A 27,529-nucleotide genomic window follows, 5' to 3' on the forward strand; every position below is an offset into this window, starting at 1 on the left:
CTCGGTGTTATAATTTTTCTTTTTTGTTTGTTTGTTTCTTTAGTTTTCTTTTATTGTTTTTTTGGGTTTTCATTTGTTTTCCTTTATTTATTTATTGGTATTCATCATCTTGCTTTTTGTTTCTTTCTCGGTTTCCATTCTTTCGAATTGGTGTTGTCAGTTTTTTTAATTTTGTGTATTTCTTTTTGTTTTTGGTCTTACTTTTTTTTTGTTTCTTGTCCTTTTTCATCGTTTTCTTTTTCTTTCAACACATGTTAACATTTTCAGTACACATTCAATATTTTTCTATACATCTGAAACATTTTTTATATACATGATTAACATTTTTTGAGAACTTATAGTTTCTTATGTCTACTTTTTCACATACTCATTGTATGGATATATCTAATGCATTTTATTAAAACATGCTTAATATTATTCAAATACAAGTTTAACATTTTTGAATACGTGGTTAATATTTTTATACACAGATGTAACATTTTTTCAAATGATTAATTAACATTTTTCAAATACAAGATTTTTTTAATACATGGTCAATATTTTATCTATGAACATTTGTTTTTCAAATGCTTGATTAACATTTTTGAAATACAATATTACCTACATTGTCAACTGTTTTTTATACACATTTAATATTTCCAAATGCTTATTAACATTTTTCAAACACTTTATTAACATTTTGTAAAATGTTTGATTAATATTTTCTAAATACATGATCAACTTTTTCACACACGTTGTATATTTTTTCATATACGTGTGAAACATTTTTTATATACACATTTAACATTTTTCAATTGCTTGGTTAACATTTGTTTCAAATGTTTTATGTAATAAATTTTATTTATAATATTTGCAAGTATAAGCAATAGTAAAAAGGAAAGCAAAAAACAAAAAACAAAAAAGAGACTGTGGCCTCCAGCGCACCTGGGCCGGCCTATCTCGCGCTGTCCTTGACGCGAGGGTTCCCTATGTCTCGCAATAAGCGAGACATAGGGTCGCCCGTGACTTTCCTCTGCCACCTCCTCTCTCCCTTTTCTCAGCGGCGGACCAGGGTTTCCCTCCCCTCTCTCGGCGCGCGCGCTATCCCCTCGTGGCCTCGATGGGGGCGGGGCGGGGCGGCTACAGGATTCCTTCTTCTTCGGTTGGCGGTTGGCGTGGCGTTGTAGGTGAGTCTTGAACTGATCTCCGACGAAAACCTAACTGTCGGTTGCATAGATCTGTGGCTGTCTGCTGTCTGCAACTCTATCTAAATAGTAGCTGTGGTAAGTGAACCCCCTGTGATGTGCTTGAGGCAGCTCCGTAGCTGCTTGCTTAGTAATTCACCTCAATCATTGTTATGCCTATACTGTTCCCTTGGTCGGAAAATTGGAAACCTTGTTTGCAGCTATTAGCAGCGCATACATAGATAGCCGATTTTGAGTTCTCAAATGAATTCATAGGAAATTTATAATTTTATTTTGCTGTTTGCCTGATTTGAAGAACATTTGGACCACATGTTATCTGTCTCACTCGTTTTTGTAGGTCACAACCCTTCCTTCACTGCACTATGGATACACATGCATATACTTCTTCCGCGTTGGAGGTACTTGCTCTTCTTACATGCATGTGACTATGTGAGATACTAAGAAGGGCGATAATGAGTAGGGCGTTTCGGTGCCCAGGCTCATCTGCACCCGGTTAGAAAAAAATTCAAACAAAATTCAAAAAATTCCAAACAAATTTGTGCGGTAGACAATTTGATGCGTGAGGCCCGCTCCAAATTTCAAGTCATTTGGACATCTGAGGAGCTCTCAGCAAAAAAGACAAATCGGGCCAAAACAGTACATGAACAGTAAAAAAATTACAGACCCCCAATTTGTCTTTTTTGCTGAGAGCTCCTCAGATGTCTAAATGATGTGAAAATTGGAGCGGACCTCGCGCATCAAATTGTCTACCGCACAATTTTTTTTGGAATTTTTTGATTTTTTCTAGTATTTGTTTTGATTTGTTTCGTCAGCGCGGGTGCAGATGAGCTCGGGTGCAGAGATGGATTTTCGGATAATTTACTACTAGAACTTGTTATCATGCGTGTTAACGACTGTCTGAGCTTTGTTTTTTCCGCAATGATTCCGTTACTCTCACTGCTGCTTTTATAGTCTTATTTACGCTGCTAGTTTATTCTTTCCGTATGCATACAATTGATGGTCCCATCCTCACGTAATAAGCACTGCAGTTTTTTCTCTGTCTAATATTCTTATTAATGTTTGTGCATCCTATTATGGGCCAAAATATTGGTGTGAGTCCAATTTACAAAATATCACATTCTTCTCTGTTTAATGATGGCTGTGTAACAACAAAGAAGTTTTTTTTATTGAGCCTTGTTTGGAAATTCTGCATGTAACAGCAGTTGATTTCTTTAATACCAGTTATACGCAAAAAATGTTGTATGGAGAAAATAATGTCATTCGGTCTTAACTGGCTTGCTCCGATTCACATATGCGCAACGGACCGTTGGAATGGTTGTGAACATTTGTTTACCATGAACCTGTTCAGTATTGTCAATTCTGGCTATCCACAAACTATATGGCATGCCAAACTATATCACCCAATCATCAGCCCTTGTAAGTGGAAACTTGTTGGCAGGACTAGTGTCGATAGGTCAGCAGTTTTCAGCATAACGTTATTTGTAGTGGAACAGACTTGTCGTGCACTTGGTGCTTTGTTGTTCCGGAGTAAATGCCACCTTTCTGCGGCACGGTAGCCTTATTTTCATTGATATATTGGTTCAATTCCTGCTGCAAGGCTTTGGTAGTCTTTTAGTTTCTTAACTGCTCCATGTGATCATTGGAAGATTTTGATTTACTGTACAACATGCAGTTGCTAAATGATAACTGATATTTGCAATTGTTGTGTTACAGGAAGAACAGGAGGCTTCTCGGAAGTTAAGGTTGCATTTTAGTGAGATAGAAGCAGTGCAAAAACAAAATCAAACTGTATGTTACCCATCCGTTCCACCTCTCTTTTTTCCCTATCTGCTTTAAAAGTAATGGAACCGTGTTATTTGCAATCCAATGCGCAATGAGGAATGAGAGAACAGCCAAAATATCACTAGTGAAAACGAAAAGTTCCAAAATACCACTAGTGAAAACCAAAGTGCCAAAACCCATATCAGTTTTTTCATGGCAAAATACCACTGGTTACTAATTGAAACTATCATGCTCAAAGAAAGACATATATGCCCTTGCACAATGTTTTGTTCATCAATACAAAGTATCTATCTCATACCAAATATGTAGGTGCTGCTGATTTTAATTTATCTAGCTGCCATGATGGAGTTCAATGAATGAGTATCTGCATACACGTATGCAACTTCTATCATGGCAACCTCCAATCCCACTTCATTTTCTGTTAGGCTTGAGTTTTGTCAGCTTCGTGGTCATGGCATGCGTTGTAGTTGTGGTCTGCTTGTTGCTCCTCTTGTCCCCGTCAACTCCGGGCTACCACTATCCACACCCAGTCCGATAGGGGTGTTGCGGCGGCGTCTCGGACGGCCGGCCCTTGGGCGCGGCGGTGCGTGGATGCTGCGGCGGCTGCGTGGCGAAGGTGGCGGGGCGGGCCGGTGCGGCGTGATGGCGGGGCGGCTGGTGTCGGTTCCGTCAGATCTGGCGCTTGGAGTCGCGGGCTGTGAGCAGCGAGGACCGGTGTCCTCCGTCGTGGCGGCGATGGCGTCGGCGTGATTGAGGCAGCGGTGTGGCGGCGGTCCTTTTTCTCTTGTCGCATCACAGCAAAGATCTGCATGATCGGTCCTCCTCGATCTGCATGCTTCCTGTGGGTGTAGACTTATCTAAATTTAGGACCCAAATGTGCATTTTCGTACTTATAGGACCCAGCTGACACACTTCAAATACTTTTAGGATCTCCGATGCATTTTGCGCTTTTTATTAGATAAGGCCTCTAATACACCGAATATTTGAGTTCTCAAAGGTTCGCTTTCTCAATGTCCCAAGGGCTTAAGTGGCTAAATCTTGCCTTTTGCAGTTGGAGATAATAGCATACTACACTGAAAATTTTGTTAATTGGTCCTTTATAATCTTATTACTGCTCTAACTTTGTTCTTCCGTTGACTGTATTACAGCAAAATGAGCCAACGTTATTTCTCGACTGTCTTGTGTATGGAGAAACATCATCACTGGGCACTGATAACAAAATATGGATAGGTGCAGAGACGAGTGACGGTATAAACTTTAAAATCTCATTATGCACTGAAGCACCGCCTGTTTTTTCTCATCTCTTTCTTAAGACGGATGATGCAGTGGCTGTTACCCCCACCAGCACCGTGTTTCGTGACGGTGTGAAAAAGAAGTTGCGTGCTGAAGCCCTGGCATCTTGTTACAATGCTATTCTGATGCAGACTATTGTTGATACTCAGACCTATCCTTATTTCTATCACGATTATTTTTTGCTTAAGAATGATGTGCCATCTCCAGTTATATCTCGTCTTCCTGAGATTCCTGGTGGTCCTGACCTTAATTTTGGCCTCCTGCATCAGAGTGGTCATTACACAGTGGCTGTGTTGAAGGAAGGCATGCCATTGACAACTGCAAGGTCTTCTTCCGTATATGAAAGGAGTATGGCAACTGAAGGTCCGCCATGTGTATGCATCTTATCTACGTCAACAGGAGAATGGAAAACTAAGAGTGTCTCTCTCCCTGATTATCTTACTTCCTGGATGGGACATTCATACAGTGCTTGCAAATGAAAATAGTTTTTGGTGGGTGGATTTGTGCTGTGGAATCCTCTCTTATGATCTTGACCAGCACCAATCTGCTCTTGGGTTCATCCCAGTTCCAACAGCATGTTTAGAGGATGGGTACAGACAAGATCGTTTTGTCAGCATCAGCACAGGAGAACTTAGGTTTGTCCATATCTTTAGGAAAGACGATCTTTTCTGTGATTATGGTATCAAGTCACAGCAGTGCGAAGATTATGTCAAGACTTGGAGTTGGAGAGATGGGCAGCGGGTTGAAGAGTGCGAGATGAAATTTGCAGATTTTTGGGAAGGCACAAGCTATTCTTCAAGTCGTCTACCGAAGTTTGTACCATCATATCCTACTGTTGATCCTTGCAATCATAATCTGGTAAACTTTTACTTACCAACTGGCCAACGTTTTGATGGTCATGTAATTTGTGTCGATTTGCCCTCTATGGAGATCAAATACTGTGGCAAAGTACGCGAGGGCTTACTTCACGGGCTACGCCTAGAAATATTTGAGTTTTCAGGTGTTTGGAATGTGTATGAACTTTTTTTCCCACCCACATGATTTACTTGCCTTTGCCATGATGCACTTTTGATCTCAAATTTTTGTAAGTTGTATAACGCTGCTGCTCATTATTGCAGAAGAAGGAGCAAAGGAGGATCAGCAGCAGCAGGAGTCCTGGGAGAGGTAAAGAGACTGCACTGAAAACAAAGCATCGTCGGCTGGAGGCCTAATTGGACCATTCTTATCCTGCTTTGAGTTGGCCCAAACAGCACACGGGAAAACGGGCTAGGCCCATTGAATAATGTCTTCTAAAAAAAGTGATAAACAAAAAAAATTATATAGTACAGAAAAATACAGGGAAACAAAAATTTGCAACGTGCCATGCTCTATTATATAAAAGTTTCCATGTTATACAATTTGAAACTGGGAAAAAGTTATGAATTTTTAAACATGCCACGCGGCAAAATTTACACATGTTTTGTAATGTACATACGACAATAAATTTCATGTTTTAAGATGGAAAATTTCTTGCATTTTGGTGTATATGACAAGGCAATTTTCGGAATTTTTTCTAATAGTCAGTTGGCAAATTTTAGATTTTTTATTTTTAATAATTTTTTCTACACATGGCAAATTTAGAATTTTTCTCCTGGTCACAAGGAAATTTAATGGCAAATTTAGTTCTTGTAATTTTCCTATGGCAAGCTTGCGTTCTTTTTCCCCCAGAACCATGACAATTTTGGAAAACGTTTCTACTTTGTCACATGGCAATTTTACATTCTTTTTTGCTTTTTGCTAAATTTGTAATGAAGTTAACACGAGGGAATTTCTTTTAAGTAAATTACCAAAAACTGAATTTGCCAAGGCGGTGAAATTAAATTTGCCATGGTCCAGAGAAAAACTAAATTGCAATGGCTCTTGAAATAAATTTGCCATGGTCTGTCAATGCAAATTGCCATGATCTAGCAATGCAATTTTCATAAAATTTTGACTTTTTTTACCATGGATGTAAAACTTGCCATGGTCTAGCAAGGCAATTTGCCATGGCCCTGAAAAGTTTGAATGTAAAATTTGTTTAATTCTTTATCAGATCATAAAAACCTACTTTTCAAAGATTAACTAATCTAAAGAAAAAACAAACAAGGAATTATCCCCTCTTCTTATATTACTGCTTTTCACTTTGTTCATTGGATTCATAGGCCGTGGTGAAGGAAAAAGTCAATCATGGCAAGATTTTGAAAAAATTGTAACAAGTCACACAATTAAGCGAAAATTGCTCCTTAGAATTATTTTTTTGTCTTTCTGGCATTTCTTACAAAGACGAGAGGGAAAAGAAAGAAATTGCAATAAGAAACACAAATGGAAGGAAAATAAATACCTTGTGCCCTGAGAAATGAAAGAAAACATAAAGAAATGATACAAATGGGTAGGCCAAGTGTAAATAATCAGGTACTTGGCTTATATTATTTGCACCTAAAATAAAGGAAACCCTATACTGGAAGCCAAGTCGTCGTTACAAAACACTCGGCAAATACGCCCAGCCGTCACGGAGCGTGCTGTCCATGCCGAGTGCTTTTTAGTCTGCGCTCAGCAAAGTCCGCTCGGTCAATTTACACCGAGTGTTCTCTGTATGATACTCGGTATATAGCCTGTATGCCGAGTGCCCGAGAAATTACACTTGGCATGTCCACATACTAGGCGAAGTGTGTTTTTCCCGTAGTGTCCGTTGCTGTATTGCAGATTGCAATCGCCAAATGAGACGCAGTTCAGAAATCAGAAGCTACTTTTTCCTTGCTCTCATTTCTGAAGCTCCTTTCTCCTGCAACTTGGTTTAATCACATTGTTCCAGGCGACACTCAAGTGTGAATATTCGTCTTCTAAAAGAACAGTGTGAGTATGTGCGGCTAGTTTTTCTTTTTTCAGAAGAAAGATAAGAAGCCAGGAGCAGCTCCACTCAACTTATTCAGCACTGGCTTCTCCGGTTTCTGCTGAAAAAAAAGAGAAGTTATGTACACTGATACAGATGGCCGAATCTAAGGATTTTCTCTTGACTGTCTCCCGAATCAGCAAACCATGACTAGAAACAATCTCGACTTATTCAGTGCTTGCTTCTTCTTTCTACTCTAGCTAGTCCATGACAGGAGATAAGTGTTAAAACTGACAAGGTCTTGCAAGATTTGCTGGAAGACCATGAGCACAGAGAACACCCCCATCCCCACCAGCACAGGCTTTGCAGTTGCACCGGTGAAGTTCACTCTTTCTTTGCCAGCCGTGGATGCTGCTTCTACTTGTCCAAGCCCAACTTTTTGATCGGATAATTTGGAGCCAATAGACCAGGCCATCAATGGGGGGAGAACACCGTACAAGATGGTCATGCAGTAGCCCCCCTGAACATGTGGAAATCAGACGAGCAAGCTGTCAATCAATCAATCAATAATTCATGACTAGAAATTTTGCTTATGTGTTACTCCTCCGCCAAGCCGCGGCTCAGGAGCTGAAGGGTGCGTGCATGCTTTGATGTAAACTTACGGCGATGTCAGTGGCTATGGAGAATGAATCTGGAACAGCAGCTGCTATGAGCATGGTTGGGACAACCACCACCCCTGTGGCAACGAAGCTGAGCCTGTTGCTTTCCAGCAATGTTGGCCAGCCAAGCTGGCTAGATCCTTCTTCCTCAGAAGCGTCCTCGTCAATCTGTGCCTGCACTTTGTCAGAGCACTTTTAACAGATGGTTCTCCATGTAATTTGATTAGTGGTAAAAAATGCTAGTAGGTCGAAGCATACATCTCCCTCGGCTGAGGATAGACTGGTGGTCATCTGCTCGATGAAGAACTGCGACGCTGCAAGCAGGGTCCCGATGAGAGACGTCCCGACAGCCAGGAGCGAGAAGGTCTCGACCACCGCGTAGCTCCACCTACACAAAAGAAGTGCATGATTCGCCGACGGGGTTGGATTCATTGCCTCCAGCGAGACGGCATGCATGCAGATCGCTGAACGCTGACAGATGGAGGATGTACGCGCCCGTCCTTGGGTACGGCGGCGGTGCTTACTCTGTCTCCAGCATGTCGAGGATGCCGAGGCCGTTGGGGTCCGTGGAGGAGGCGGAGAGGGTGAGCGCGACGTCGTCCCACACGAGCAGGGAGACGAGCGGCACCAGGCTCCCGACGAGGATGGAGAGCCGGATCCTCGCGAGGTCCCCCTCCAGGTACGCGCAGATCACTGCATGCGCCAACCGCAATGCATTATGTTCAGTACTGGCTTGGTTTGGTACTACTGTCTGGTGGCAGCTGGAGCATGTGTGGAAGTCAATGCGCACAGTGCATGTGGTTTCTCTTGGGTACGTACGTACCTGGCGCGATGTCGTGGTAGACCAGCGTGAAGATGATCACCGGCAGCGTCGCTGGAACCTGCTCCCAGTGGGCGTTCGCTGGCAGGCTCAGGCCGCCGCCGAACGCCACCGCAGAGACTTCAATCGTCAGCAGTAGCCCTGCATCAGCAGGCAGATCAGGGCGATGATGGTGATGGTGATACACACCAGTACCCAAGACTTGTTGCCATTTTGTAAGGTGTATCTGCTATTCTAGTCTGGGTTGGGACGCTACGATATGAATTCCATGTGCAATGCTAGATGGAAATGTTGAGACGGCAGAGAAAGCAACGGGCTGGCCGGCTCAGAGCCAAGATTTGTCCTCCGCTCCTAGGTGTTAATGCAGATCTCAGTAGTGATATATCCGCTCTTAGTACTACAGTGCTACTACTACTCTACTAGGGTACTGGCCGTTCATCCAAGTGACAACTCACATACACTATACGTAGTACTACACTGGCACTGGTAGCTGTTGCGTACGTGCGAGCGAACAGTACCTATCATGAAGAAGGTGAGCACTTGGTTCACTTTGGCCGTGACGCCCGTGCCACCGGCGGCGATGAGGAGCGCGAGGGCGGCGGTGAAGGCGGCGCCAGAGACGGGCTCGGGCACGCCGATCGCGCGGGAGAGCACCTCGCCGGACTTGGACGTGTAGGCGACCATGGAAGTGTAGGACAGGAACAGGTAGGCGGTGGCGGCCAGGTTCCCTCCCCACTCGCCAAGCGTCGCCTGCGCCATGCTCTTCATGGATATCACCTCCAGGCCTGCGCCATCGCCGCCGTCTTTCTTGCTCTTCCGACGCAGGTGGACGTTGATCTCGGCGATGAGGAGCGCTTCGGCCACCAGGAAGGCCCAGCAGACCACCATGCACACGGCGCTTGGAACGAAACCCTGTGAATTGCCGCAGTAGTAGCATTATTAAGGACAATTCTGTTCTGTCATACTGATACTGCCTTCATTCACAACATATACACTTGCTTCACTGCTTATTACTCGATGAAAGGAAGAAAAAATGCGAGTGAAATTATGTGGCAGCATTGCAGTTCGTACTAGGTCAAATACTTGACGCGGCTCGTTGTTCTGTTGCTGGGTATCGTATTTTCAGATCGCGAAAGCTCAAGTTGGAACAATTTAAGCAGACAGAGATTGATCCCGCCAGCCAACAATGACGAATGAGACACCGATTGAATGCACACAGCAACGCCAGTTGGCGGTCATGGCGAGCAGGTACATGTGGCTGCTCTCAGATGTGTTCAATGAAAACTTCCATATGGGGGCCTCCGCGCTGCGGCAATTCGCTGTGCTGATATGGGTGGTAGATGCGCCATTACTCCATAAAATGCTGCCCTTCAGGGATCGTTGTAGGTGGGACTGTGCATGTGTGGGCGAGCCTCAGAGGACAGTATAATAATTTCGACATTTCATTCAGTACACAATTTACTGGCCTCCATCGTTGGCTGACTAATTCTGTTGTGCCGCTGTAGATCTCACGCTTGACCATTCACCGGTGAAATTCTCTACGCGGCGGAATAAAGGGAAGAGAAACTCACCGCGGGCGCGGTGCTCTGCGGCACGGCAAGGATGCCTGACCCGATGCTTGTCCCCACTATGAGCGCAGCGGCACCAGCCACGCTCCCTCTCTTCGCCCCGCCACCTCGTGGTGGCGGTGACGCTCCGACGGCATCCTGCAGCGGCGGCGCTCGGTCGCCATCTCCTGCCACCGGGCCGCCGCGAGCTCTCACCGCGACGGCCCGCGGCCTCTTGCCCGCAGCGGCGCCGCACCGTGTGTCGCTGCCGCCGCGGAAGCAAAGGCCTCTGGATAGGCTGGACGGGACGTGGCGGTGGAGCTTGGCCGGGCAGAGCGCGCGCCTGATGACGATGCCCTGCATTCGGCCGAGCTATGGCTGGCTTGATGGCGGGCTCGGAGTGGGATTCCGGATTCGATCTGGTGGTGGTATATTCATCTCATCACTGGAGTGGCATACAGAATCTTGAGCTCGAGTGGCTGCGGTCGTCGTCCGCGGAAAAGCTGAAGCTGTGGTGCACAGGGCGAGGGCCGAGCGGACGCTAGTCGGAGAGATTCTGGACCGTGCATGTCTCAACCTTTGCACCGTACGGCAAATTTGACAATTTTGACCTATAATCGAAAGCAAATCACAGAATGAACTGCTTGCGAAACTATTTCACACCCCTGACCCTTTTGTGTAGCGCCCGCCACGCCGGCGCCACACCCTACGGTGCAGCGCCTAGCTCCGGGGCGTTGCACCACTGTCCACCGTGGCAGCCCACGGGCCCGCACCCAGCAGTGCAACGCCTCCGAGCTAGGCGCTGCACCTGTACAGTGCAGCGCCTGCGGGCTAGGCGCTGCACTATGACTTATATGCAAACGCGCCAGCCCTCTCCTCCCCCACCCTCCCCATTGGCAGTTACAGAAAAAAGGGCGGCGGCCATCTGCACTCCCCCTCTCAATCCCCTCTCCCAAATCCTTCCGATCCGACGATTTGGTCCGTGCATTTGTTCACCAATCCATCGTGGAAGGTACTCTCCTCCGATCCCCTTCGTTCTATCCATAGAAAATATTATATTTTGAAGAATTGGGGAACCCTTGTTTGAATCTTGCATGTATTAGATTTGGGCAACTTTTGTTTGAATCTTGCATATATTAGATTTGGGGAACCCTTGTTAGATTAGAATGTGGTTTGGATAGATAGGTTGACATGTTATTTATATAGTTTGGATACATAGATTGACATGTTTTTTGTATGGAGAAGTAGATTGACATGTTATTTGTATGGAGAAGTAGATTGACATGTTATAGTTTGGATACATAGATTGACATGTTATTTGTATGAAGTAGGCCCAAGTAGGGGGAAGCACCATATGCTTTGGATCTTGCATGTAGTAGGCCTACTTTAGTTTTTTTGAATTGAAAAGATAATCGTGTTGACAAGAATGCTTTGTTGAAATTGTTAGGATGGTTTGGCTTCTCGATGATCACTGGGACCATCAACACCGGTCGTACGCTATGTCGGTGCAGCAGCGGGTAATACTGAAAGTGGCCGGTGTTATGAATTTCGTATGTTTGTTCAAACACAAATGCCCCATATGTAATGTTATGATTTGTTTGTTTGTAGGAGCTTGCACCTCTGAAGCTTCGGTCTCACGGGATCAGCCTTGGAGGGATGAGCTATGATGAGCGGTACACACCTTATGTTAGGGAGGCAGGACTTCTCCCTTTCATTGAGTTGGTCCGCCGGTCGACGCCACCCAACAATGCTGCAGCACTCACCGCGCTTATTGATCATTGGAGGCCGGAGACACACACTTTCCATCTTCGGACCGGGGAGATGACCGTGACGCTGCAGGATATCGCTATGATCACGGGTCTTCCTATCGATGGCAATCCTTTATGTATGAACACCGATTCTGAAGGGTGGCGCGCGCAGATGCAAGCCCTTATCGGTATGGTTCCTCCGGAGCCTCGGGAGCCAGAAAGGGAAGATAAGAAGAAGGAAAGAGTCGCAGCGGGCGCTACTTTCACGTGGATATCATCGCACTTCGCTCATTGCCCCGATGATGCTAATGAGGACATGGTGAAGACTTATGCTCGTGTCTACATGTGGTACGTGGTATCGAGGACAATGTTTGCTGATGGCACAGGCAAGAATGCTCCATGGATGTGGCTGAAGGCGTTGACCGTCTTCGATAGCAAATGGAGTTGGGGTTCGGCGACACTAGCTTACTTGTATCGACAGGTATGAAGTTGTTTCCTTTTCACTTCATTGATACATTATCAATGCGCTCTTGCGGCAAATTTGACCATGTTCTTTTTTGTGTGCAGTTGGACGATGCCAGTTGTAGGCACACTGGAGGTATTGGTGGTTGTCTGCTCACACTTTCCATATAGAGCTGGGAGCGTCTGCCGGTTGGACGACCTAAGACCGTGAAGTACGAGGATTGGGACGATAAAGACGACCCACTACGGCTCCCCACTAGGGGGGAGAGTGGGAGAGGGGGCAAAGCTTGGGGAGAGAGTGAGAGAGTGTGTGGTGGGGGGGTGGGGGAGGGGGGCCCAGCCAAGTGGCTGGATAAGTCACAGTGCAGCGCCTAGCCGCTCGGCGCTGCACATTACACGTGCAACGCCTAGCGGCTAGGCGCTGCACATTACAGATGCAACGCCTAGCTCGGAGGCGTTGCATGGCTGGGTGCGGGCCCGTGGGCTGCCACGGTGGACAGAGGTGCAACGCCGCGGAGCTAGGCGCTGCACCGTAGGGTGTGGCGCCGGCGTGGCGGGCGCTACACAAAAGGGTTAGGGGTGTGAAATAGTTTCGAACCCAGTTCATTCTGTGAATTTATTTCGTTTCGAGGTCAAAATTGTCAAATTTGCCGCACCGTACGGGAAAAGGATGTGATGTCTGCTACCCGACAGACCGGGAAGAAGATTTTTATTGTGCGTGTCCAGCGGTAGGGAATTTTATTCAAGCGAAACAGCCCCAGCAGTATCGGGAAGGAGCCCACCAAGTTGTGGGTCGAGAGTGGGAACCCGTGAGATGAGGAGGACCTCAACTTTTTCTACGCCTGTACCACCATCACGGTTGAGAATGGTGCGAAGACTCCATTTTGGGACTCCCTTTGGCTCCTTGGTCGCAAGCCCAAAGACATTGCTCTGCTCATTTACGAGACTTCCTCCCGGAAGCGTTGGAAGGTACAGGAGGCCCTCAAGGACAACGCGTGGATCCTCAAAATCAGACCGCCCGCATCGGTTTTCATCGAGCATGTTGCGCAGTTCTTCACCCTTTGGATGCTACTGCACGAGGTGCACCTGGATGAGCTCACTGAGGATGACATCCTATGGAAGCACACGAAATCTGGGCACTACTCCACGGCCTCCGCTTACAGGGCACAATATTTGGGCTTGGTCCTCTCCCCAATGGACCAAATGGTTTGGAAGGCTTGGGCCCCATCGAAAGTCAAGTTCTTTGCTTGGCTCGCGCTTCAGGATAGGATCTAGACTGCCGACAGATTGGAGAAGCGAGGATGGCCTAACTGTGGCCCTTGCCCCTTGTGCCGACCGGTGCAGGAATGTGGCCCTCATCTTTTTTTCAGATGCCGCTTCACTCTCAGGCTTTGGAACATGGCTATTCAGAAATTTCGCATCCACGACATGGACACGTCCACATGGCACTTGTTCGACTCCATTCAGGCCTAGTGGGCGAGCACATGCACCACGGGCACCACCGACAGAAAAGCAAAGGCATCGATCACCATGCTAGTGTCATGGGTCATCTGGAATGAGCGCAACGCAAGAGTGTTCAGGCAAAAGAGCGCACCTCCACAAATCTTGCTCAACATCATTGTAGACGAGGCAAACCTTTGGATCAAAGCTGGGGCAAAGAAACTAGGGTTTTTTTATTGCGAGAATAATTGTCATGCGGTAACTTGGGTGTGTGTTGTAACAAACTCTCTCTCCTCCTTATTTAATATATGAGACAAATCTTTTGCCTCCGTTTAAAAAAAAAGTCTAGTCGCAAGAAAGTTAGGAGTAAGCTCTAACCAGCAGCTCGTCAATTACATACTGAATAGTAAAAGAACTAAAATGATGGGAGAATATCCAGTGCCACCATCCATCACATACTCCCATGATACCACATTTCAAAACTTTTATTTATTTATTTTTTCTGAAAAAAATCTGAATTTTTGTGTGGATGTTCATGAGATGTGTCTACCACCTTAAAAATTCAGATCTAAATTCGAATCATACATCGAGAAACAAAAAAAGACAAATCTAGGTGTGAATAGTTTTTTTGGCTTTTATCTTTTTGTGACACTATTCATGGTGGATTAGTCTTTTTTATTCCTCCATGTGTATTTGGAATTTGGAACTGAAATTTTTATGAGTTGTAGACTCATGTCTCATAAACATCCATAAAAAGAATCAGATTTTTTGAAACATTTTAATTGTAGTTTTGGAATGTGGTATCACATGAGCATGTAATGTACACACTGGATATTTACCCACATTTCATTCAATTGATATATTGAGGTGGTAAGATAACATTGAAGAAATATTTGGTCTCTGCATAGCACGATACACACATCCAACGTGTCCAATACAACCAGAAAATAAAAGAGCGTTTTACAGCAACCAGCCTAACATGGGGTAGATCCTATTCAGAGATTACACCATCATCCATGAAGGAAAAAAAACCTCCCTTACCATATGCCCCAGCTGGGTAAACGCCATCATAAAAAGGTCTCTGTCCTCCGGCCTCTATAGGATAGACGAAGTACCGGGCCATCACGTACATGCATGAATAATCCTACACATGTGATGAAACACAATTATTATTAAAAACCACATCATTCCTAATAAGTCATAGCACCCAACATAAGTCAGCCGCCCCTACAATAATATGCGTAGAAACTTTTTTTTAATACCCCGCAACCAATTGCTGAACATATTACGTACACCACGTGGGGGGGGGGGGTAAAGATTTGAAGCTACTTGAACTATGACCCACATTACACGAGCAAACTTACACTAAAAAAATAACTCGTCATATTGGCAGAAGATACATGTCTTTCTACCTTGCCAATTGCGGCATGCTAGGTTATCTCTAGTTAAGATCACACCCCTGTTTATTAACCAGGGGAATATCTTCACTTGAAGAGGAATTTTGAACTTCCACGGTTTGTTGTTATCAACCAGAACGCTATGGGCAGTCACATCATACAAGGACTTGGTAGAAAACCCGTTGTTGTACTGCAAGTTCCACCGTAACTCGTCCGGTTCGTTTGATAGGTGAATGGGCTCCAGACGCGTGAGCATTTGATATCCCTCAAGTGCACAGGGTTTATGAAAGAGCACGGTGCCCCCATGTTTGGTTTGGTAATTGATGACAATCCCTATGGACTAATGGTTGCCTTGAGTTACATTTGAAGGGTTTGTCCATAGGCTTTGCTTTAAGATCATTCGTTGGTTTCAAGGCTATAAGTAGAAGATTATGTGTTGACCAAGGTGGTATTCAAGGATTTATCCAAAGATTGGTCATGTGAGAGTTGAGCTTATTGCAAGCATGTCTTGAAGAAGAAGTTTGTGTGAACATTCATGTTTACCTTCAAGACATCTTCTTTATGAAGAGAGATGATATCACACAAAGCATAGAAGATGTACCGAGTGGGATCAAGTGATCCCATGGTATGGTAAGCATTGTCCATTACGCTTTGTGTACTAACCCATGATCCATGTGAGTTTTCCTCGTGGGGTTAGGTATGTTTCCATGGGCGTGCATCAAAACGAAGATATCATATAACCCATGGAGGATGACATCAAGTGGTGATCATCATCAAGATTGCGGTGAGCAGGTTCAAGTGGAGCATCACAAAGAGAGCATGCTTGAAGCTTGCGGCCCATTGTGGTGACAATGGACTTGTGAAGATGTGCCGAAGAGTGGCTCACCCATAGTGGAGTATGAGGGAGCGATCTACTAATCTTCATCGAACATGCGCAATCAAGAAAGGTGGTCCAACTTGAGGAGCACAAGATCATCATCATCGAGCTCAAGTGGATTATGTGCAAGACAAAGGTTTGTCCTTGATAGGTGATACGTCTCCAACGTACCTATAATTTATGAAGTATTCATGTTGTTATTTTATCATTCTTGGATGTTTTACAATCATTTTATAGCAACTTTATATCATTTTTTGAGACTAACCTATTGACCCAGTTCCCAGTGGCCAGTGCCAGTTGCTGTTTTTTGCTTATTTTTTACATCGCAGGAAATCAATATCGAACGGAGTCCAAACACCGCGAAACTTTTTGGAGATTTTTTATGGACTAGAACACCCAGGATGCGCCAGAGCAGCACCTTGGGATTGCCGGGGGGGGGGGGCACAACCCACCAGGGCGCGCCTCGGGGCCCAGGCGCGCCCAGGTGGGTTGTGCCCACCTGGGTGGCCTCCCGCACCCCCTCTTTGCCCTATAAATTCACAAATATTCCAAAACCCTTCGGGGTTAACCTAGATCAGAAGTTCCGCCGCTGCAAGGCTCTGTAGCCACGAGAAACCAATCTAGACCCTTTCCGGCACCCTGCCGGAGGGGGGAATCATCACCGGTGGCCATCTTCATCATCCCGGCGGCCACCACGATGAGGAGGGAGTAGTCCACCCTCGGGGCTGAAGGTTTGTACCAGTAGCCATGTGTTTAATCTCTCTCTCTCTCTCTCTCGTGTTCTTGAGATGTCACGATCTTGATGTATCGCAGACTTTTTTAATATAGTCGGATCATATGGTGTTTTCCCCTCTCTATCTTGTTGTGATGAATTGAGTTTTTCCCTTTGAGATTTCGTTGTTATCAGATTGAATACTTTTATGGATTTGAGAACACTTGATATATGTCTTGCAATTGAATACTCGTGGTGACAATGGGGTATCATATTGATTCACTTGATATATGTTTTGGCACTCAACTCGCGGATCTGAGGTGACATTGGGGTAATCTATGCATAGGGGTTGATGCATGTTCTTGTCTTTGTTTCTCCGGTAGAAATCTTGGGGCACTCTTTGAAGTTCTTTGTGTTGGATTGAGTATTATGAATATGAATTTGCGTTGGTGTTATTTTAGTACGAACTCTAGGATAGATCGAATGGAAAGAATAGCTTTATGTTATTTTAGTACGAACTCTTGAATAGATCAAACGGAAAGAATAGCTTTGAGGTGGTTTCGTACCCTACAAACAATTTATTCTTATGTTCTCCGCTAGATAGGAACTTTGGAGTGATTCTTCATCGCACTTTGAGGGATGGTTATATGATCCATTATATTAGCATTGTTGAGAGATTTCACTAGCGAAAGTACGGACCCTAGGCCTCATTTTAAAGCATTGCAATACCGTTTTTGTGCCCGTTTACTATTTGCTACCTTGCTGTTTTTATTTATTCAGATTATAAAAATATATTACTACCATCAATATTACACTTTTATCACCATCTCTTCGCCGAACTAGTGCACCTATACAATTTGCCATTGTATTGGATGGGGACACAAGAGATTTCTTGTATTTGGTTGCAGGGTCGTTTGAGAGAGACTATCTTCATCCTACGCCTCCGACGGATTGATAAACCTTAGGTCATCCACTTGAAGGAAAATTGCTACTGTCCCAAAAAACTCTGCGCTTGGAGGCCCAACACGTATCTACAAGAATAAAGTTGCGTAGTAGACATCAAGCTCTTTTCTGGCGCCATTGCTGAGGAGGTGAGTGCATGAAGGTATATCTTTAGATCATGCAATTGAATCTTTTAGTTTCTTGTTTTATCACTAGTTTGGTTTATAAAATAAAACTACATAAAAAATGGAATTGAGGTTGCATCATATTATTGATCATCTTTATAATATCTTTCTTGAAAATGATGGAAAGGAAAATTGTGCTCAATTGATAGAAGAAGAATTCTATAAAATGTTTGACAAAAAATCTTTGAATGATGAGCATGATTGCAATGTTGTTAGTATGAATTCTTTGAATATTCATGATGCTAATGATATTGAAAGTTACAAGCTTGGGGATGCTATATTTGATGAAGATGATATTTTTACTCCCCCAAGTTTTGATGAGAAAAATTATTATGATGAAAGCATGCCTCCTATTTATGATGATTATATTGATGAAAGTGGGTTTGGAAGAGTGCCAACTCTAGGTACTAATGATCCCACTATTTTGGAGGGTGTTGAATCTTATTGTAATAATTATGAAAGTGGATTTGGAGAGGTCATGACTTTATTTAGTGATGAATCCACTATTTCGAAAGAGGTTTCAATTGATTATTATGAGAACAAAGTTGCAATCTATGATGATTATGGTGATGATATGTATGCTATAAAGAATAATGATAACCATGAAACTTGTCATCATGATTTTAATTTTCAATCCCATGATAGTTATTTTGTTGAGTTTGCTCCCACTACTATTCATGAGAATAAATTTGCTTATGTGGAGAGTAAGAAAATTTCTATGCTTATGTATCATGAAAAGAATGCTTTATGTGATGGTTATATTGTTGAATTCATTCATGATGCCACTGAAAATTATTGTGAGGGAGGTACATATGCTTCTACATATTGCAATAATATCAAGTTTCCTCTCTATGTGTTGAAATTTTTGAAGTTACGCTTGTTTTGCCTTCCCATCCTAGTTGATTCTTGTTCCTATAAGTTGTTTGCTCACAAAATCCCCATGCGTAGGAAGTGGGTTAGACTTAAATGTGCTAGTCATATGCTTCATGATGCTCTCTTTGTGTTTCAATTCTTATCTTTTATGTGAGCATAATTGAAATCATCATGCCTAGCTAAAAGGCATTAAAGAAAGGCGCTTGTTGGGAGACAACCCGACACTTTTACCTACTGTTTTTGTGTGTTCACATGATTATGCTACTGTATTGATCATGTTTTATTGCTTTTGTTTCAATAAAGTGCCAAGTAAAGCCTTTGGGATCATGTTGGGTGATAGTTGATTTGATCTTGCTGAAAAACTGAAACTTTTGCGCTCACGAAAATAAGTCTCATTATTAACAGAAAGGTGCTTTTGAGTTGAATATTTTTGCAGAAGTTTAATATACAAATTGCTCACGTGGTCCTAATTTTTTCATAATTTTTGGAGTAGCAGAAGTATGGTAGTTATCTAGATCATTACAGACTGTTCTGTTTTTGACAGATTCTGTTTTCAATGTATAGTTTGCTTGCTTTCTAGTTTCTGTGGCTTATATTGCTCAATATAAATTGTGGAAATGATATGATACAGTAGGCATTGTGTGGAAACAGTTATGAATCTTGTCTTTGATAGTACCAAAGTGAAATGGTTTGCTCTTTATCATACTAACCTATCTCACGAAGTTTTGTTAAGTTTTTGTAATTGAAGTTTTCAAGTTTTGGGTGAGATATTGATATGAGGAGAATAAGGAGTGACAAGACCCTAATATTGGGGATGCCCAAGGCACCCCAAGTTAATATCCAAGAAATATCCAAGCAACTAAGCTTGGGGATGCCCCGGAAGGCATCCCCTCTTTCGTCTTCAACATTATCGGTAACCTCACTTGGAGCTATGTTTTCATTCGTCACATGATATGAGTTTTACTTGGAGCGTGAAAGGATCGAGAAGAGGTGTCTAGAGGGGGGTGAATAGACACTTAGTAGGAAAAGTTGCAGTTTTTAATTTCTTTAAGTTGAAGTGGAGTTTTAGCACAAGTTTAAACATTCACAATACATATCAAGCAAGCATGACAAGAGTATATGAGCAGCGGAAAGTAAATCATGCAAGTTGCAAGAATGTAAAGGGATGGGATTTGAGTGTGCAAACGCAATTGGAGACATGGAGATTTTTATCCGTGGTTCCGATAGGTGGTGCTATTGTACATCCACGTTGATGGAGACTTTAACCCACGAAGGGTAACGGTTGCGCGAGTCCACGGAAGGCTCCACCCATGAAGGGTCCACGAAGAAGCAACCTTGTCTATCCCACCATGGCCATCGCCCACGAAGGACTTGCCTCACTAGGGTAGATCTTCATGAAGTAGGCGATCTCCTTGCCCGTACAAACTCCTTGGTTCAACTCCACAATCTTGACGGAGGCTCCCAAGTGACACCTAACCAATCTAGGAGACACCACTCTCCAAGGCGTGGTTGTTCAGTATGCACATTCCAGTCTCTGAAGATTCTTGGCTGGGGATTTTAACTACTGTCGCGCGCCTGATAACAGAAGTAGGCCGGGTGGCAATGCCAACGATATGTTGATCTTCAATGATTTTATCCGCACCCAGTCGCTAGTTGAACTACCCATCAAGGGTAGGACGTACACGTGGAGTAACATGCAGGATGACCCTTTGCTGGTGCAATTAGATTGGTTTTTTTCCTCAGTGCACTGGACTTCTTCCTACCCTAATACCACTGTATCGCCCTTGGGCAAGCCTGCTTCAGATCACGTCCCTGCGTCATTGGCATTGATTTGTGCATCCCAAAAAGCAAGGTGTTTCATTTTGAAAACTACTGGATACAACATTCAGGGTTTCACGAGATAGTGCAATGCTCTTGGAGCCAACCTTGTCATGCGGCTAACTCAGCGGCTTTGATCTGTAGAAAGCTAAAGAAGCTGCGTTACGCTTTAAAGTCCCGGAGCAAGAAAATCTCGAGGTTATCAATTCTTATTGATAATTCCAATGAAGCTCTTCTGAATTTGGACACTTTAGAGGATAAAAGACCTCTTACTATTCCAGAAACCAATTTCAGAATTATTCTCAAGGCTCACCTCCTCAGGTTACTGGAGTATAAACGCATGTATTGGCAGAAAAGATGTACAGTTCGGAGATTTCAAGTTGGGGATGGTAACACGAAATTCTTTCATGCAGTGGCCACAGAGAGTTACCGCAAGAACTCAATATCAACACTCAAACTTGATGATGGTACGCTGATTGATGACCATGTGGGTAAAGAGTCCTTGCTGTTCTCTTCCTATAAACAGCGACTAGGCTCTTCTGCCCCTCCAAACATGCACTTCAACTTACATCACATCATCAAGAAAGTGGAGGGGCTTGATGAATTGACAACTCCTTTCACCACGGATGAAATTGACCTAGTGGTCAAGGAGATGCCCGTGGATAGAGCGCCGGGGCCAGATGGATTCAACGGTTGCTTCCTGAAGTCATGTTGGAATATTATAAAACATGACTTTTATAAGCTTGTTATGGATTTTTATGAGGGGGATCTAGACCTCGAAAGCATTAATACTGGGTTCATTACACTGATTCCTAAATGCCACTCCCCGGAAATAGTAAATGACTACCGACCGATCACCCTACTGAATTGTTGTCTGAAGATCATTACCAAGCTGCTTGCGAATCGTCTACAGAGGATCATCTTGCACATTATTCATAGAAAGCAATACGGGTTCCTCAAGTGTAGATCGATTCAGGACTGCTTGGCATGGGCTTTCGGGTACACTCATCAATGTCAAGCGTCGGGGAGAAAGGTCTTGCTGCTGAAGCTAGATTTCGCCAAGGCGTTTGATACTATCGAACATGCCCCTATGATAGAGATCATGAGAGCGATGGGGTTCAATGAGAAATGGCTAAACTGGATTGCTTGTATCTTTAAATCAGGAAAATCTTCGGTCCTGCTCACTGGCACGCCAGGGAGGCAGTTCGCTTGCAAACGGGGAGTGCGCCAAGGGGACCCTCTTTCGCCGCTCATTTTTGTCCTAGCGGCTGACCTGTTGCAATTTGCCATCAACCATGCCTTCCGCGAGGGGATACTTCAGAAACCAATCCCATCAGCTGAGAAAGACTACCTAGTAATTCAGTATGCGGACGACACGATTGTCTTCCTCCCAGCTGAGAAGGAGCAGGTCGAGACTCTGAAAAAACTCCTGTTGGACTATGCGGCTTCCATTAGGTTGTGACTCAATTTTCAGAAATCTACCCTGATCCCGATTAATGTTACACCCGCTGAGGCACTGGCTTTTGCTGACATGTTTGGTTGTGTTGTGGGGAAAATGCCATTCACATATTTAGGACTCCCGCTTGGGACTACTAAACCCACAATAATGGACTTCATGCCTCTTGTGACGTCTGTTGAGAGAAGAGTTTCTGTGGCCGGTAACTTGCTAGACTACGGATCAAAACTCACCTATGTTAATTCGGTGGTGTCATCGCTTATGGTGTATGCCATGTGTTCCATCAGGATCCCTCCCAAGATAGTGGAACATCTGGATAAAATCCGTAGACATTGCTTCTGGAGCAAGAAGACGGAGAATGGGACGAAAAACACTTCTCTTGCCTCCTGGGAGCTCGTTTGCCGCCCCAAGGCTGTAGGGGGGCTTGGGATCGTGGATCTTAAAATTCAGAATCAAGGTCTTTTGCTCAAACAGCTATACAAGTTTTATAATAAGCTGGATGTGCCGTGGGTGAACCTGGTATGGAGTTCATATTACTTAGTCGATGTACCACATGCTTCGGAACCGTGTGGCTCCTTCTGGTGGCGGGATCTCATGCAGTTATCGGACATCTTCAGAGGAGTGACTGAGATCAAAATTGGGGATGGTAGTACGGCCTTATTCTGGAAGGATCTCTGGAGTGATCAGCCTCTTGAGACCTCATACCCGAGGGCATTTTCATTTGCTAGAGAGGAGGATGTGTCAGTACAGAAACTGTTGAGGTCCAGCACCATTGGTGAGGCTTTTCACATACCGTTCTCTCCCCAAGCAAGAGTGGAAGTTGAGGAGATTCAGGCATTAACTGCGGGGTTTAATCCTGAGAGTGACAGAACCGTCAAGTGGTGCTGTGTCTGGGATGCTAGAGGGCTGGGAACATTCAAATCAAGTGACTATTATAAGTTCTGCTTTAAGGATGTTCCTGTGGATGCAGTTTTTCCTTGGATCTGGGAATCCAAATGCACAAACAAGTGGAAAGTTTCTGCCTGGCTGCTGTTTGCAGATCGTCTGAATACACGAAACATGCTGAGGAGGAGACAATACAAGCTGGAAGGTGATGTGTACACCTGCTTGCTTTGTGACTCGCCCCCGGAGGAGACGGTGGCCCACCTGTTCTTGAAATGTCCATTCGCAACCAAGTGTTGGGATGCGATTGGGATGCGCTGGCACGATTCTCAATGCAGGCTGGATCTCATCCATGGGGGAAAAAGGTCCTGGGGGAGACCGTTATTCATGGAAACTTTCATCATCGCAACATGGGGTGTGTGGAAAGAGAGGAATAATAAGCATTTTAGGAATGTGATGCCCTCGCTGGAGTCTTGGAGGGACAGATTCAAAAATGACATGTCCATGATGGTACATCGCACGAGAGACTCTCTCCACCCCTTCATCAGAGGATTGGTGGCCGCCATCTGACTTCTACCCTCTAGTCTGTTTTTAGTCTGTTTTGTTACCTCTTTGTTACAGTAGTTTGTCTTTTAATACCCAGAGTTCTAACTTGTATTTATGGGGCCACACCTCCCCTGATCCTGGTGTTGTTTTAATTTAAAAGTCAGTAGGAGCCTCTCCTACTGTCAGTGAGCTTTCAAAAAAAAGGTAATAGATGGTGTGTTGATGATGAACTCCTTGCTCTTGTGCTTCAAATGATAGTCTCCCCAACACTCAGCTCTCTCTCATAGGATTGGATTTGGTGGAAAGAGGGTTTGAGTGGAAAGCAACTTGGGGAAGGCTAGAGATCAAGATTTATGTGGTTGGAATGGAATAACTTGACCTCAACACAAGTGTAGGTGGTTCTCTCTCAGAAAATGTATGTTGGAAGTGTAGGCATGTTCTGATGGCTTTCCTCACGAATGAAGAGTGGTTGGAGGGGTATATATAGCCTCCACACAAAATCTAACCGTTACACACAAATCACCAAACTCGGTGGGACCGAATCAGAAAACTCGGTCAGACCGATTTAGTTCAAAATGTGAACGTTAGGATTTTCGGTGGGACCGACATGATCAACTCGGTAGGACCGATGTGCTAGGGTTAGGGTAAAGCCTCATCTCGGTTGGACCGATTACACAACTCGGTGGGACCAATTTGGGTAATGAGCAAAACAGAGAGTTGGCCAAGCAAAATCGGTGAGACCGATTGCATATTTCGGTGAGACCGAAATTACTGCAATAGGCAACAGAGAGTTGGCAAGCCCATCTCGGTGAGACCGAGATCCCATCGGTGAGACCGAATTGACTAGGGTTTCTGGCAGTGGCTATGTCAAGTGAACTCGGTGGCGCCGGATAGGAAATTTCGGTGGGGCCGAGTTTGACTTTTGGTTTGGGACATATGTGGATGTGAGAAAATGGTTGAGGGCTTTGGAGCATATCACTAAGCACTTTGAGCAAGCAAGCCATTAAGCAACACCTCATCCCCTTTTAATAGTATTGGCTTTCCTATGGACTCAATGTGATCTTGGATCACTAAAATAGAAAATGTAGAGTCATGAGCTTTGAGCTTGAGCCAATCCTTTGTCCTTATCATCTTGGAGGGGTTCCACATCCTCTAGTCCACGCCACTGCATTGTTGAACTTATCTGAACCATACTAGATGAAAACATTAGTCCAACAAGAGATATGTTGACATTAATTACCAAAATCACCCAGGGAGCACTTGTGCTTTCAATCTCCCCCTTTTTGGTAATTGATGACAACATACATCAAAGCTTTAGATAAAGATATAGAGAATAACCAGTAAGGCTTTGGAAAGACATGTAACATGCATAGGCTCCCCCTATATGTATGCAATCATGCAAATATGGAGTATAGGAGCATGTGAATGCATAAGCATGACAGAGTAAGCAATGTGTTACATGTATCTTGGCTATATGCATCAGAGCAAAAGATGTGAATGTTGGAAATGTACCTTCATGCTCATGAGTCCTTCTTGCAAAGAGTATGTACATCAGCAAGAAATCCTCATCCACATGAGTGTGATGCATATACTTACCTTGTGGTCTTGAGTTGGCTTAGGAAGGAATGAACCTGAGTAAACAAGGTTAGATAACACAGATACATCTACAAGCCAGAGCAAACAAAAGAAACCACAAGAGTACCAAGACTGGGATGACATGTAGAGAGTGAGTACTGAGTACTCCATTGGATGTAGACATGTCCCCAAAGGTAAAAGATATGCAATGAATTCAAAGATTTCCTTCCCTTAGATGTCATGCTCCCCCTGAATCTTGTATGAGAGATGCTGGGAGAAGATAGGGAACTGAATAGAAAATCACAGCAAAGAAAATTAGCAAACATGAACATGTCTTTTCCCCTCTAAAGACATGTGACTTCTCTCATCTTTGAATACCAGGCATCTGGGGCTTTTGATGTGATTTCTCTCTTCCCCTTTTTGAAGAATTAAGCTTTGATGTGATCTCTCTCTCCCCCTTTGACATCAATTTCCAAGAAGGGTTCTTCTGGAGTGTGAGTCAAAATAGGTTTGGTCCTTGAGTCATAGAGCAAAGCAGCATATAGAGTGTGAAGCTGGTAGAGGATAAGAATCATCGAGTGGAGCTGGAAAAAAAATGCAGGAACAAGTGGCAAATGGTATTTTCTGCATTGAAATCGGTAACGCCGAGTTATCTACTTTGGTGGCACCGAATGGTTTGGTTTGACCGAACTTGACAGACCGGTGTGACCAAGTTCAACACAGAGAGAAACACTTGTCACCTTAGCTCGCTCGGCAAATAAGATCTCACAAAGATTTGCAATGAATTGGATGCAAAAAAACAGAGAAAGGAAAATCTAGATGAAGTTTTTTTGATAAAGGAAAGGGAATAAATATGCAAAGGACAAATGAAAAAACTCAGAGAAACACTAGAGAACTTCATCTAGAATTGGGCGGTGACAAGGTCACCTATGTTAGATTATATTGACTAAGGAGTCAAGTGAGAACACTTGATCATAAGTCATACTCATCGTTTAAGCTCAAAATGGGGTTACCATTTTTCGTTTAAGCATTTGATGTATTCACATCTTGTTGAGTTGCTTTGACCTATGACTTGAGGTAAAGCTTCTCTAAGATGAAATGACATACCTTGGGTGGTGGTGTTGATCTTAGTCATGTAGTTGAACTTGTGTGGGTTGCTTGAGGTTGATGTAGCTCATCAAGAGTTGGGAGCACCACTTGGAAGTGAGTTCATCTACCTACATGGGTTAGTTTTGCAAGGAAGAGCACTTGTGTATCCAAAATGACAATCATGAAATTTGATACCAAATGAAATTTGATATATAGAATTTGTCAAAGGATATGTTGAAGGGTTCCAAGCTTCCTTGTCTTCAACCACCATTGTGTAGAGACTTGGTGATGTAGAGATTGCTCAAGTTGTAAGTGATTTGCAATCTCATAGATTTAGATTCATTCAAGTACCTACAAGGTAGATAGCATGCAAGGGCGCAGGTATATCCAAGACATATGATCATCATCATAAGATAAGTATCAAGGATTAGTCATGGGCTCATGCCTTGCATGTATCCAAATGGAGTTCCTACTCCAAGTTTGAAGCATCAATGATGTTCAATTCACCTCTCAAACGGCAAAAGACTTTCTCATCAAGCGGTTTGGTGAATATATCCACCAATTGCTTATCGGTACGAACATGCTTGAGATCAATGTCCCTTTTAGCAACATGATCTCGAATGAAATGATGACGAACTTCAATATGCTTAGTTCGAGAATGTTGCACGGGGTTGTGAGCAATCTTAATAGCACTCTCATTGTCACAAAGCAATGGAACATGTTTCACATTGATCCCATAATCTTTAAGAGTTTGGTTCATCCAAAGTAATTGAGCGCAACATGAACCGACGGCAATGTATTCCGCTTCGGCGGTGGATAAGGATACCGAGTTTTGTTTCTTGGAGGACCAAGACACAAGAGATCTACCAAGAAATTGACAAGTACCCGAAGTGGACTTTCTATCAACTTTGTCTCTGGCATAGTCCGAGTCGGAATAGCCAACAAGATCAAAAGAGGACCTCTTAGGATACCAAATGCCAAAATTTGGTGTATGTATTAAGTATCTCACTATCCTTTTCACAGCCTTAAGATGACATTCTTTGGGGGCCGCTTGGTATCGTGCACACATACACACACTTAGCATAATATCGGGACGGGAGGCACATAGATATAACAATGATCCAATCATAGAGCGGTAAACCTTTTGGTCAACCGTTTTGCCGTCCTTGGTCAAATCAAGATGTCCACTAGTTGGCATGGGAGTTTTCATACCTTTGCTTTCTTGCATGTTGAACTTCTTGAATAAGTCCTTGGTGTACTTTGTTTGAGAAACAAAGGTGCCTTCCTTAGTTTGCTTGATTTGCAACCCAAGAAAGAACTTGAGTTCACTCATCATAGACATCTCAAACTTCTTTGACATTAGCTTTCCAAACTTCTCACTAAAATGAGGGTTA

At 43.9% G+C, this 27,529-nt stretch overlaps 3 protein-coding genes and 1 long non-coding RNA gene across 4 annotated transcripts; 3 read left to right on the forward strand and 1 right to left on the reverse strand.

Annotated features, from left to right (window-relative positions):
- Positions 1 to 1,032: 1,032 nt before the first annotated feature.
- Positions 1,033 to 5,764, forward strand: LOC120963033 (uncharacterized). Its single transcript, XM_040387306.3, has 5 exons — positions 1,033 to 1,166; positions 1,522 to 1,582; positions 2,898 to 2,972; positions 4,115 to 4,214; positions 5,378 to 5,764. Exons 2-5 carry the CDS (start codon positions 1,547 to 1,549, stop codon positions 5,425 to 5,427), a joined length of 261 nt encoding a protein of 86 aa, XP_040243240.2. The 5' UTR covers positions 1,033 to 1,166; positions 1,522 to 1,546; the 3' UTR covers positions 5,428 to 5,764.
- A 1,384-nt stretch (positions 5,765 to 7,148) lies between these two features.
- LOC109766562 (uncharacterized) lies at positions 7,149 to 10,748 on the reverse strand. Its single transcript, XM_020325345.4, has 7 exons — positions 10,158 to 10,748; positions 9,105 to 9,498; positions 8,590 to 8,727; positions 8,291 to 8,459; positions 8,025 to 8,154; positions 7,770 to 7,940; positions 7,149 to 7,627 (listed from the first exon to the last, which is right to left on the reverse strand). Exons 1-7 carry the CDS (start codon positions 10,494 to 10,496, stop codon positions 7,364 to 7,366), a joined length of 1,605 nt encoding a protein of 534 aa, XP_020180934.1. The 5' UTR covers positions 10,497 to 10,748; the 3' UTR covers positions 7,149 to 7,363.
- A 338-nt stretch (positions 10,749 to 11,086) lies between these two features.
- Positions 11,087 to 12,259, forward strand: LOC141021535 (uncharacterized). The gene is made up of 2 exons (XR_012182855.1): positions 11,087 to 11,650; positions 11,742 to 12,259. It is a non-coding gene; the product is annotated as an uncharacterized lncRNA (long non-coding RNA).
- Positions 12,260 to 21,698: 9,439 nt separating this feature from the next.
- On the forward strand, positions 21,699 to 23,495 carry LOC141021901 (uncharacterized). Its single transcript, XM_073497755.1, has 3 exons — positions 21,699 to 21,995; positions 22,518 to 22,562; positions 22,644 to 23,495. The coding sequence occupies exons 1-3, from the start codon at positions 21,699 to 21,701 to the stop codon at positions 23,493 to 23,495; spliced, it is 1,194 nt and encodes a 397-aa protein (XP_073353856.1).
- Positions 23,496 to 27,529: the final 4,034 nt, after the last annotated feature.

The sequence above is a fragment of the Aegilops tauschii genome, chromosome 4 (assembly GCF_002575655.3).
Source record: "Aegilops tauschii subsp. strangulata cultivar AL8/78 chromosome 4, Aet v6.0, whole genome shotgun sequence".
In the NCBI taxonomy this organism is placed as follows: Eukaryota; Viridiplantae; Streptophyta; class Magnoliopsida; order Poales; family Poaceae; genus Aegilops; species Aegilops tauschii.

Coding starts and splice junctions, on each gene's coding strand:
- LOC120963033 (XM_040387306.3), top strand. CDS start 1,547: ATGGATACACATGCATATACTTCTTCCGCGTTGGAG. Junction 1,583..2,897: donor ATACTTCTTCCGCGTTGGAG/GTACTTGCTCTT, acceptor GTTGTGTTACAG/GAAGAACAGGAGGCTTCTCG. Junction 2,973..4,114: donor TGCAAAAACAAAATCAAACT/GTATGTTACCCA, acceptor ACTGTATTACAG/CAAAATGAGCCAACGTTATT.
- LOC109766562 (XM_020325345.4), bottom strand. CDS start 10,496: ATGCAGGGCATCGTCATCAGGCGCGCGCTCTGCCCGGCCAAGCTCCAC. Junction 9,499..10,157: donor CGCAGAGCACCGCGCCCGCG/GTGAGTTTCTCT, acceptor GGCAATTCACAG/GGTTTCGTTCCAAGCGCCGT. Junction 8,728..9,104: donor GCTCACCTTCTTCATGATAG/GTACTGTTCGCT, acceptor CTGCTGATGCAG/GGCTACTGCTGACGATTGAA.
- LOC141021901 (XM_073497755.1), top strand. CDS start 21,699: ATGGGGTTCAATGAGAAATGGCTAAACTGGATTGCTTGTATCTTTAAA. Junction 21,996..22,517: donor TCCCAGCTGAGAAGGAGCAG/GTCGAGACTCTG, acceptor TTGCTCAAACAG/CTATACAAGTTTTATAATAA. Junction 22,563..22,643: donor ATGTGCCGTGGGTGAACCTG/GTATGGAGTTCA, acceptor GATCTCATGCAG/TTATCGGACATCTTCAGAGG.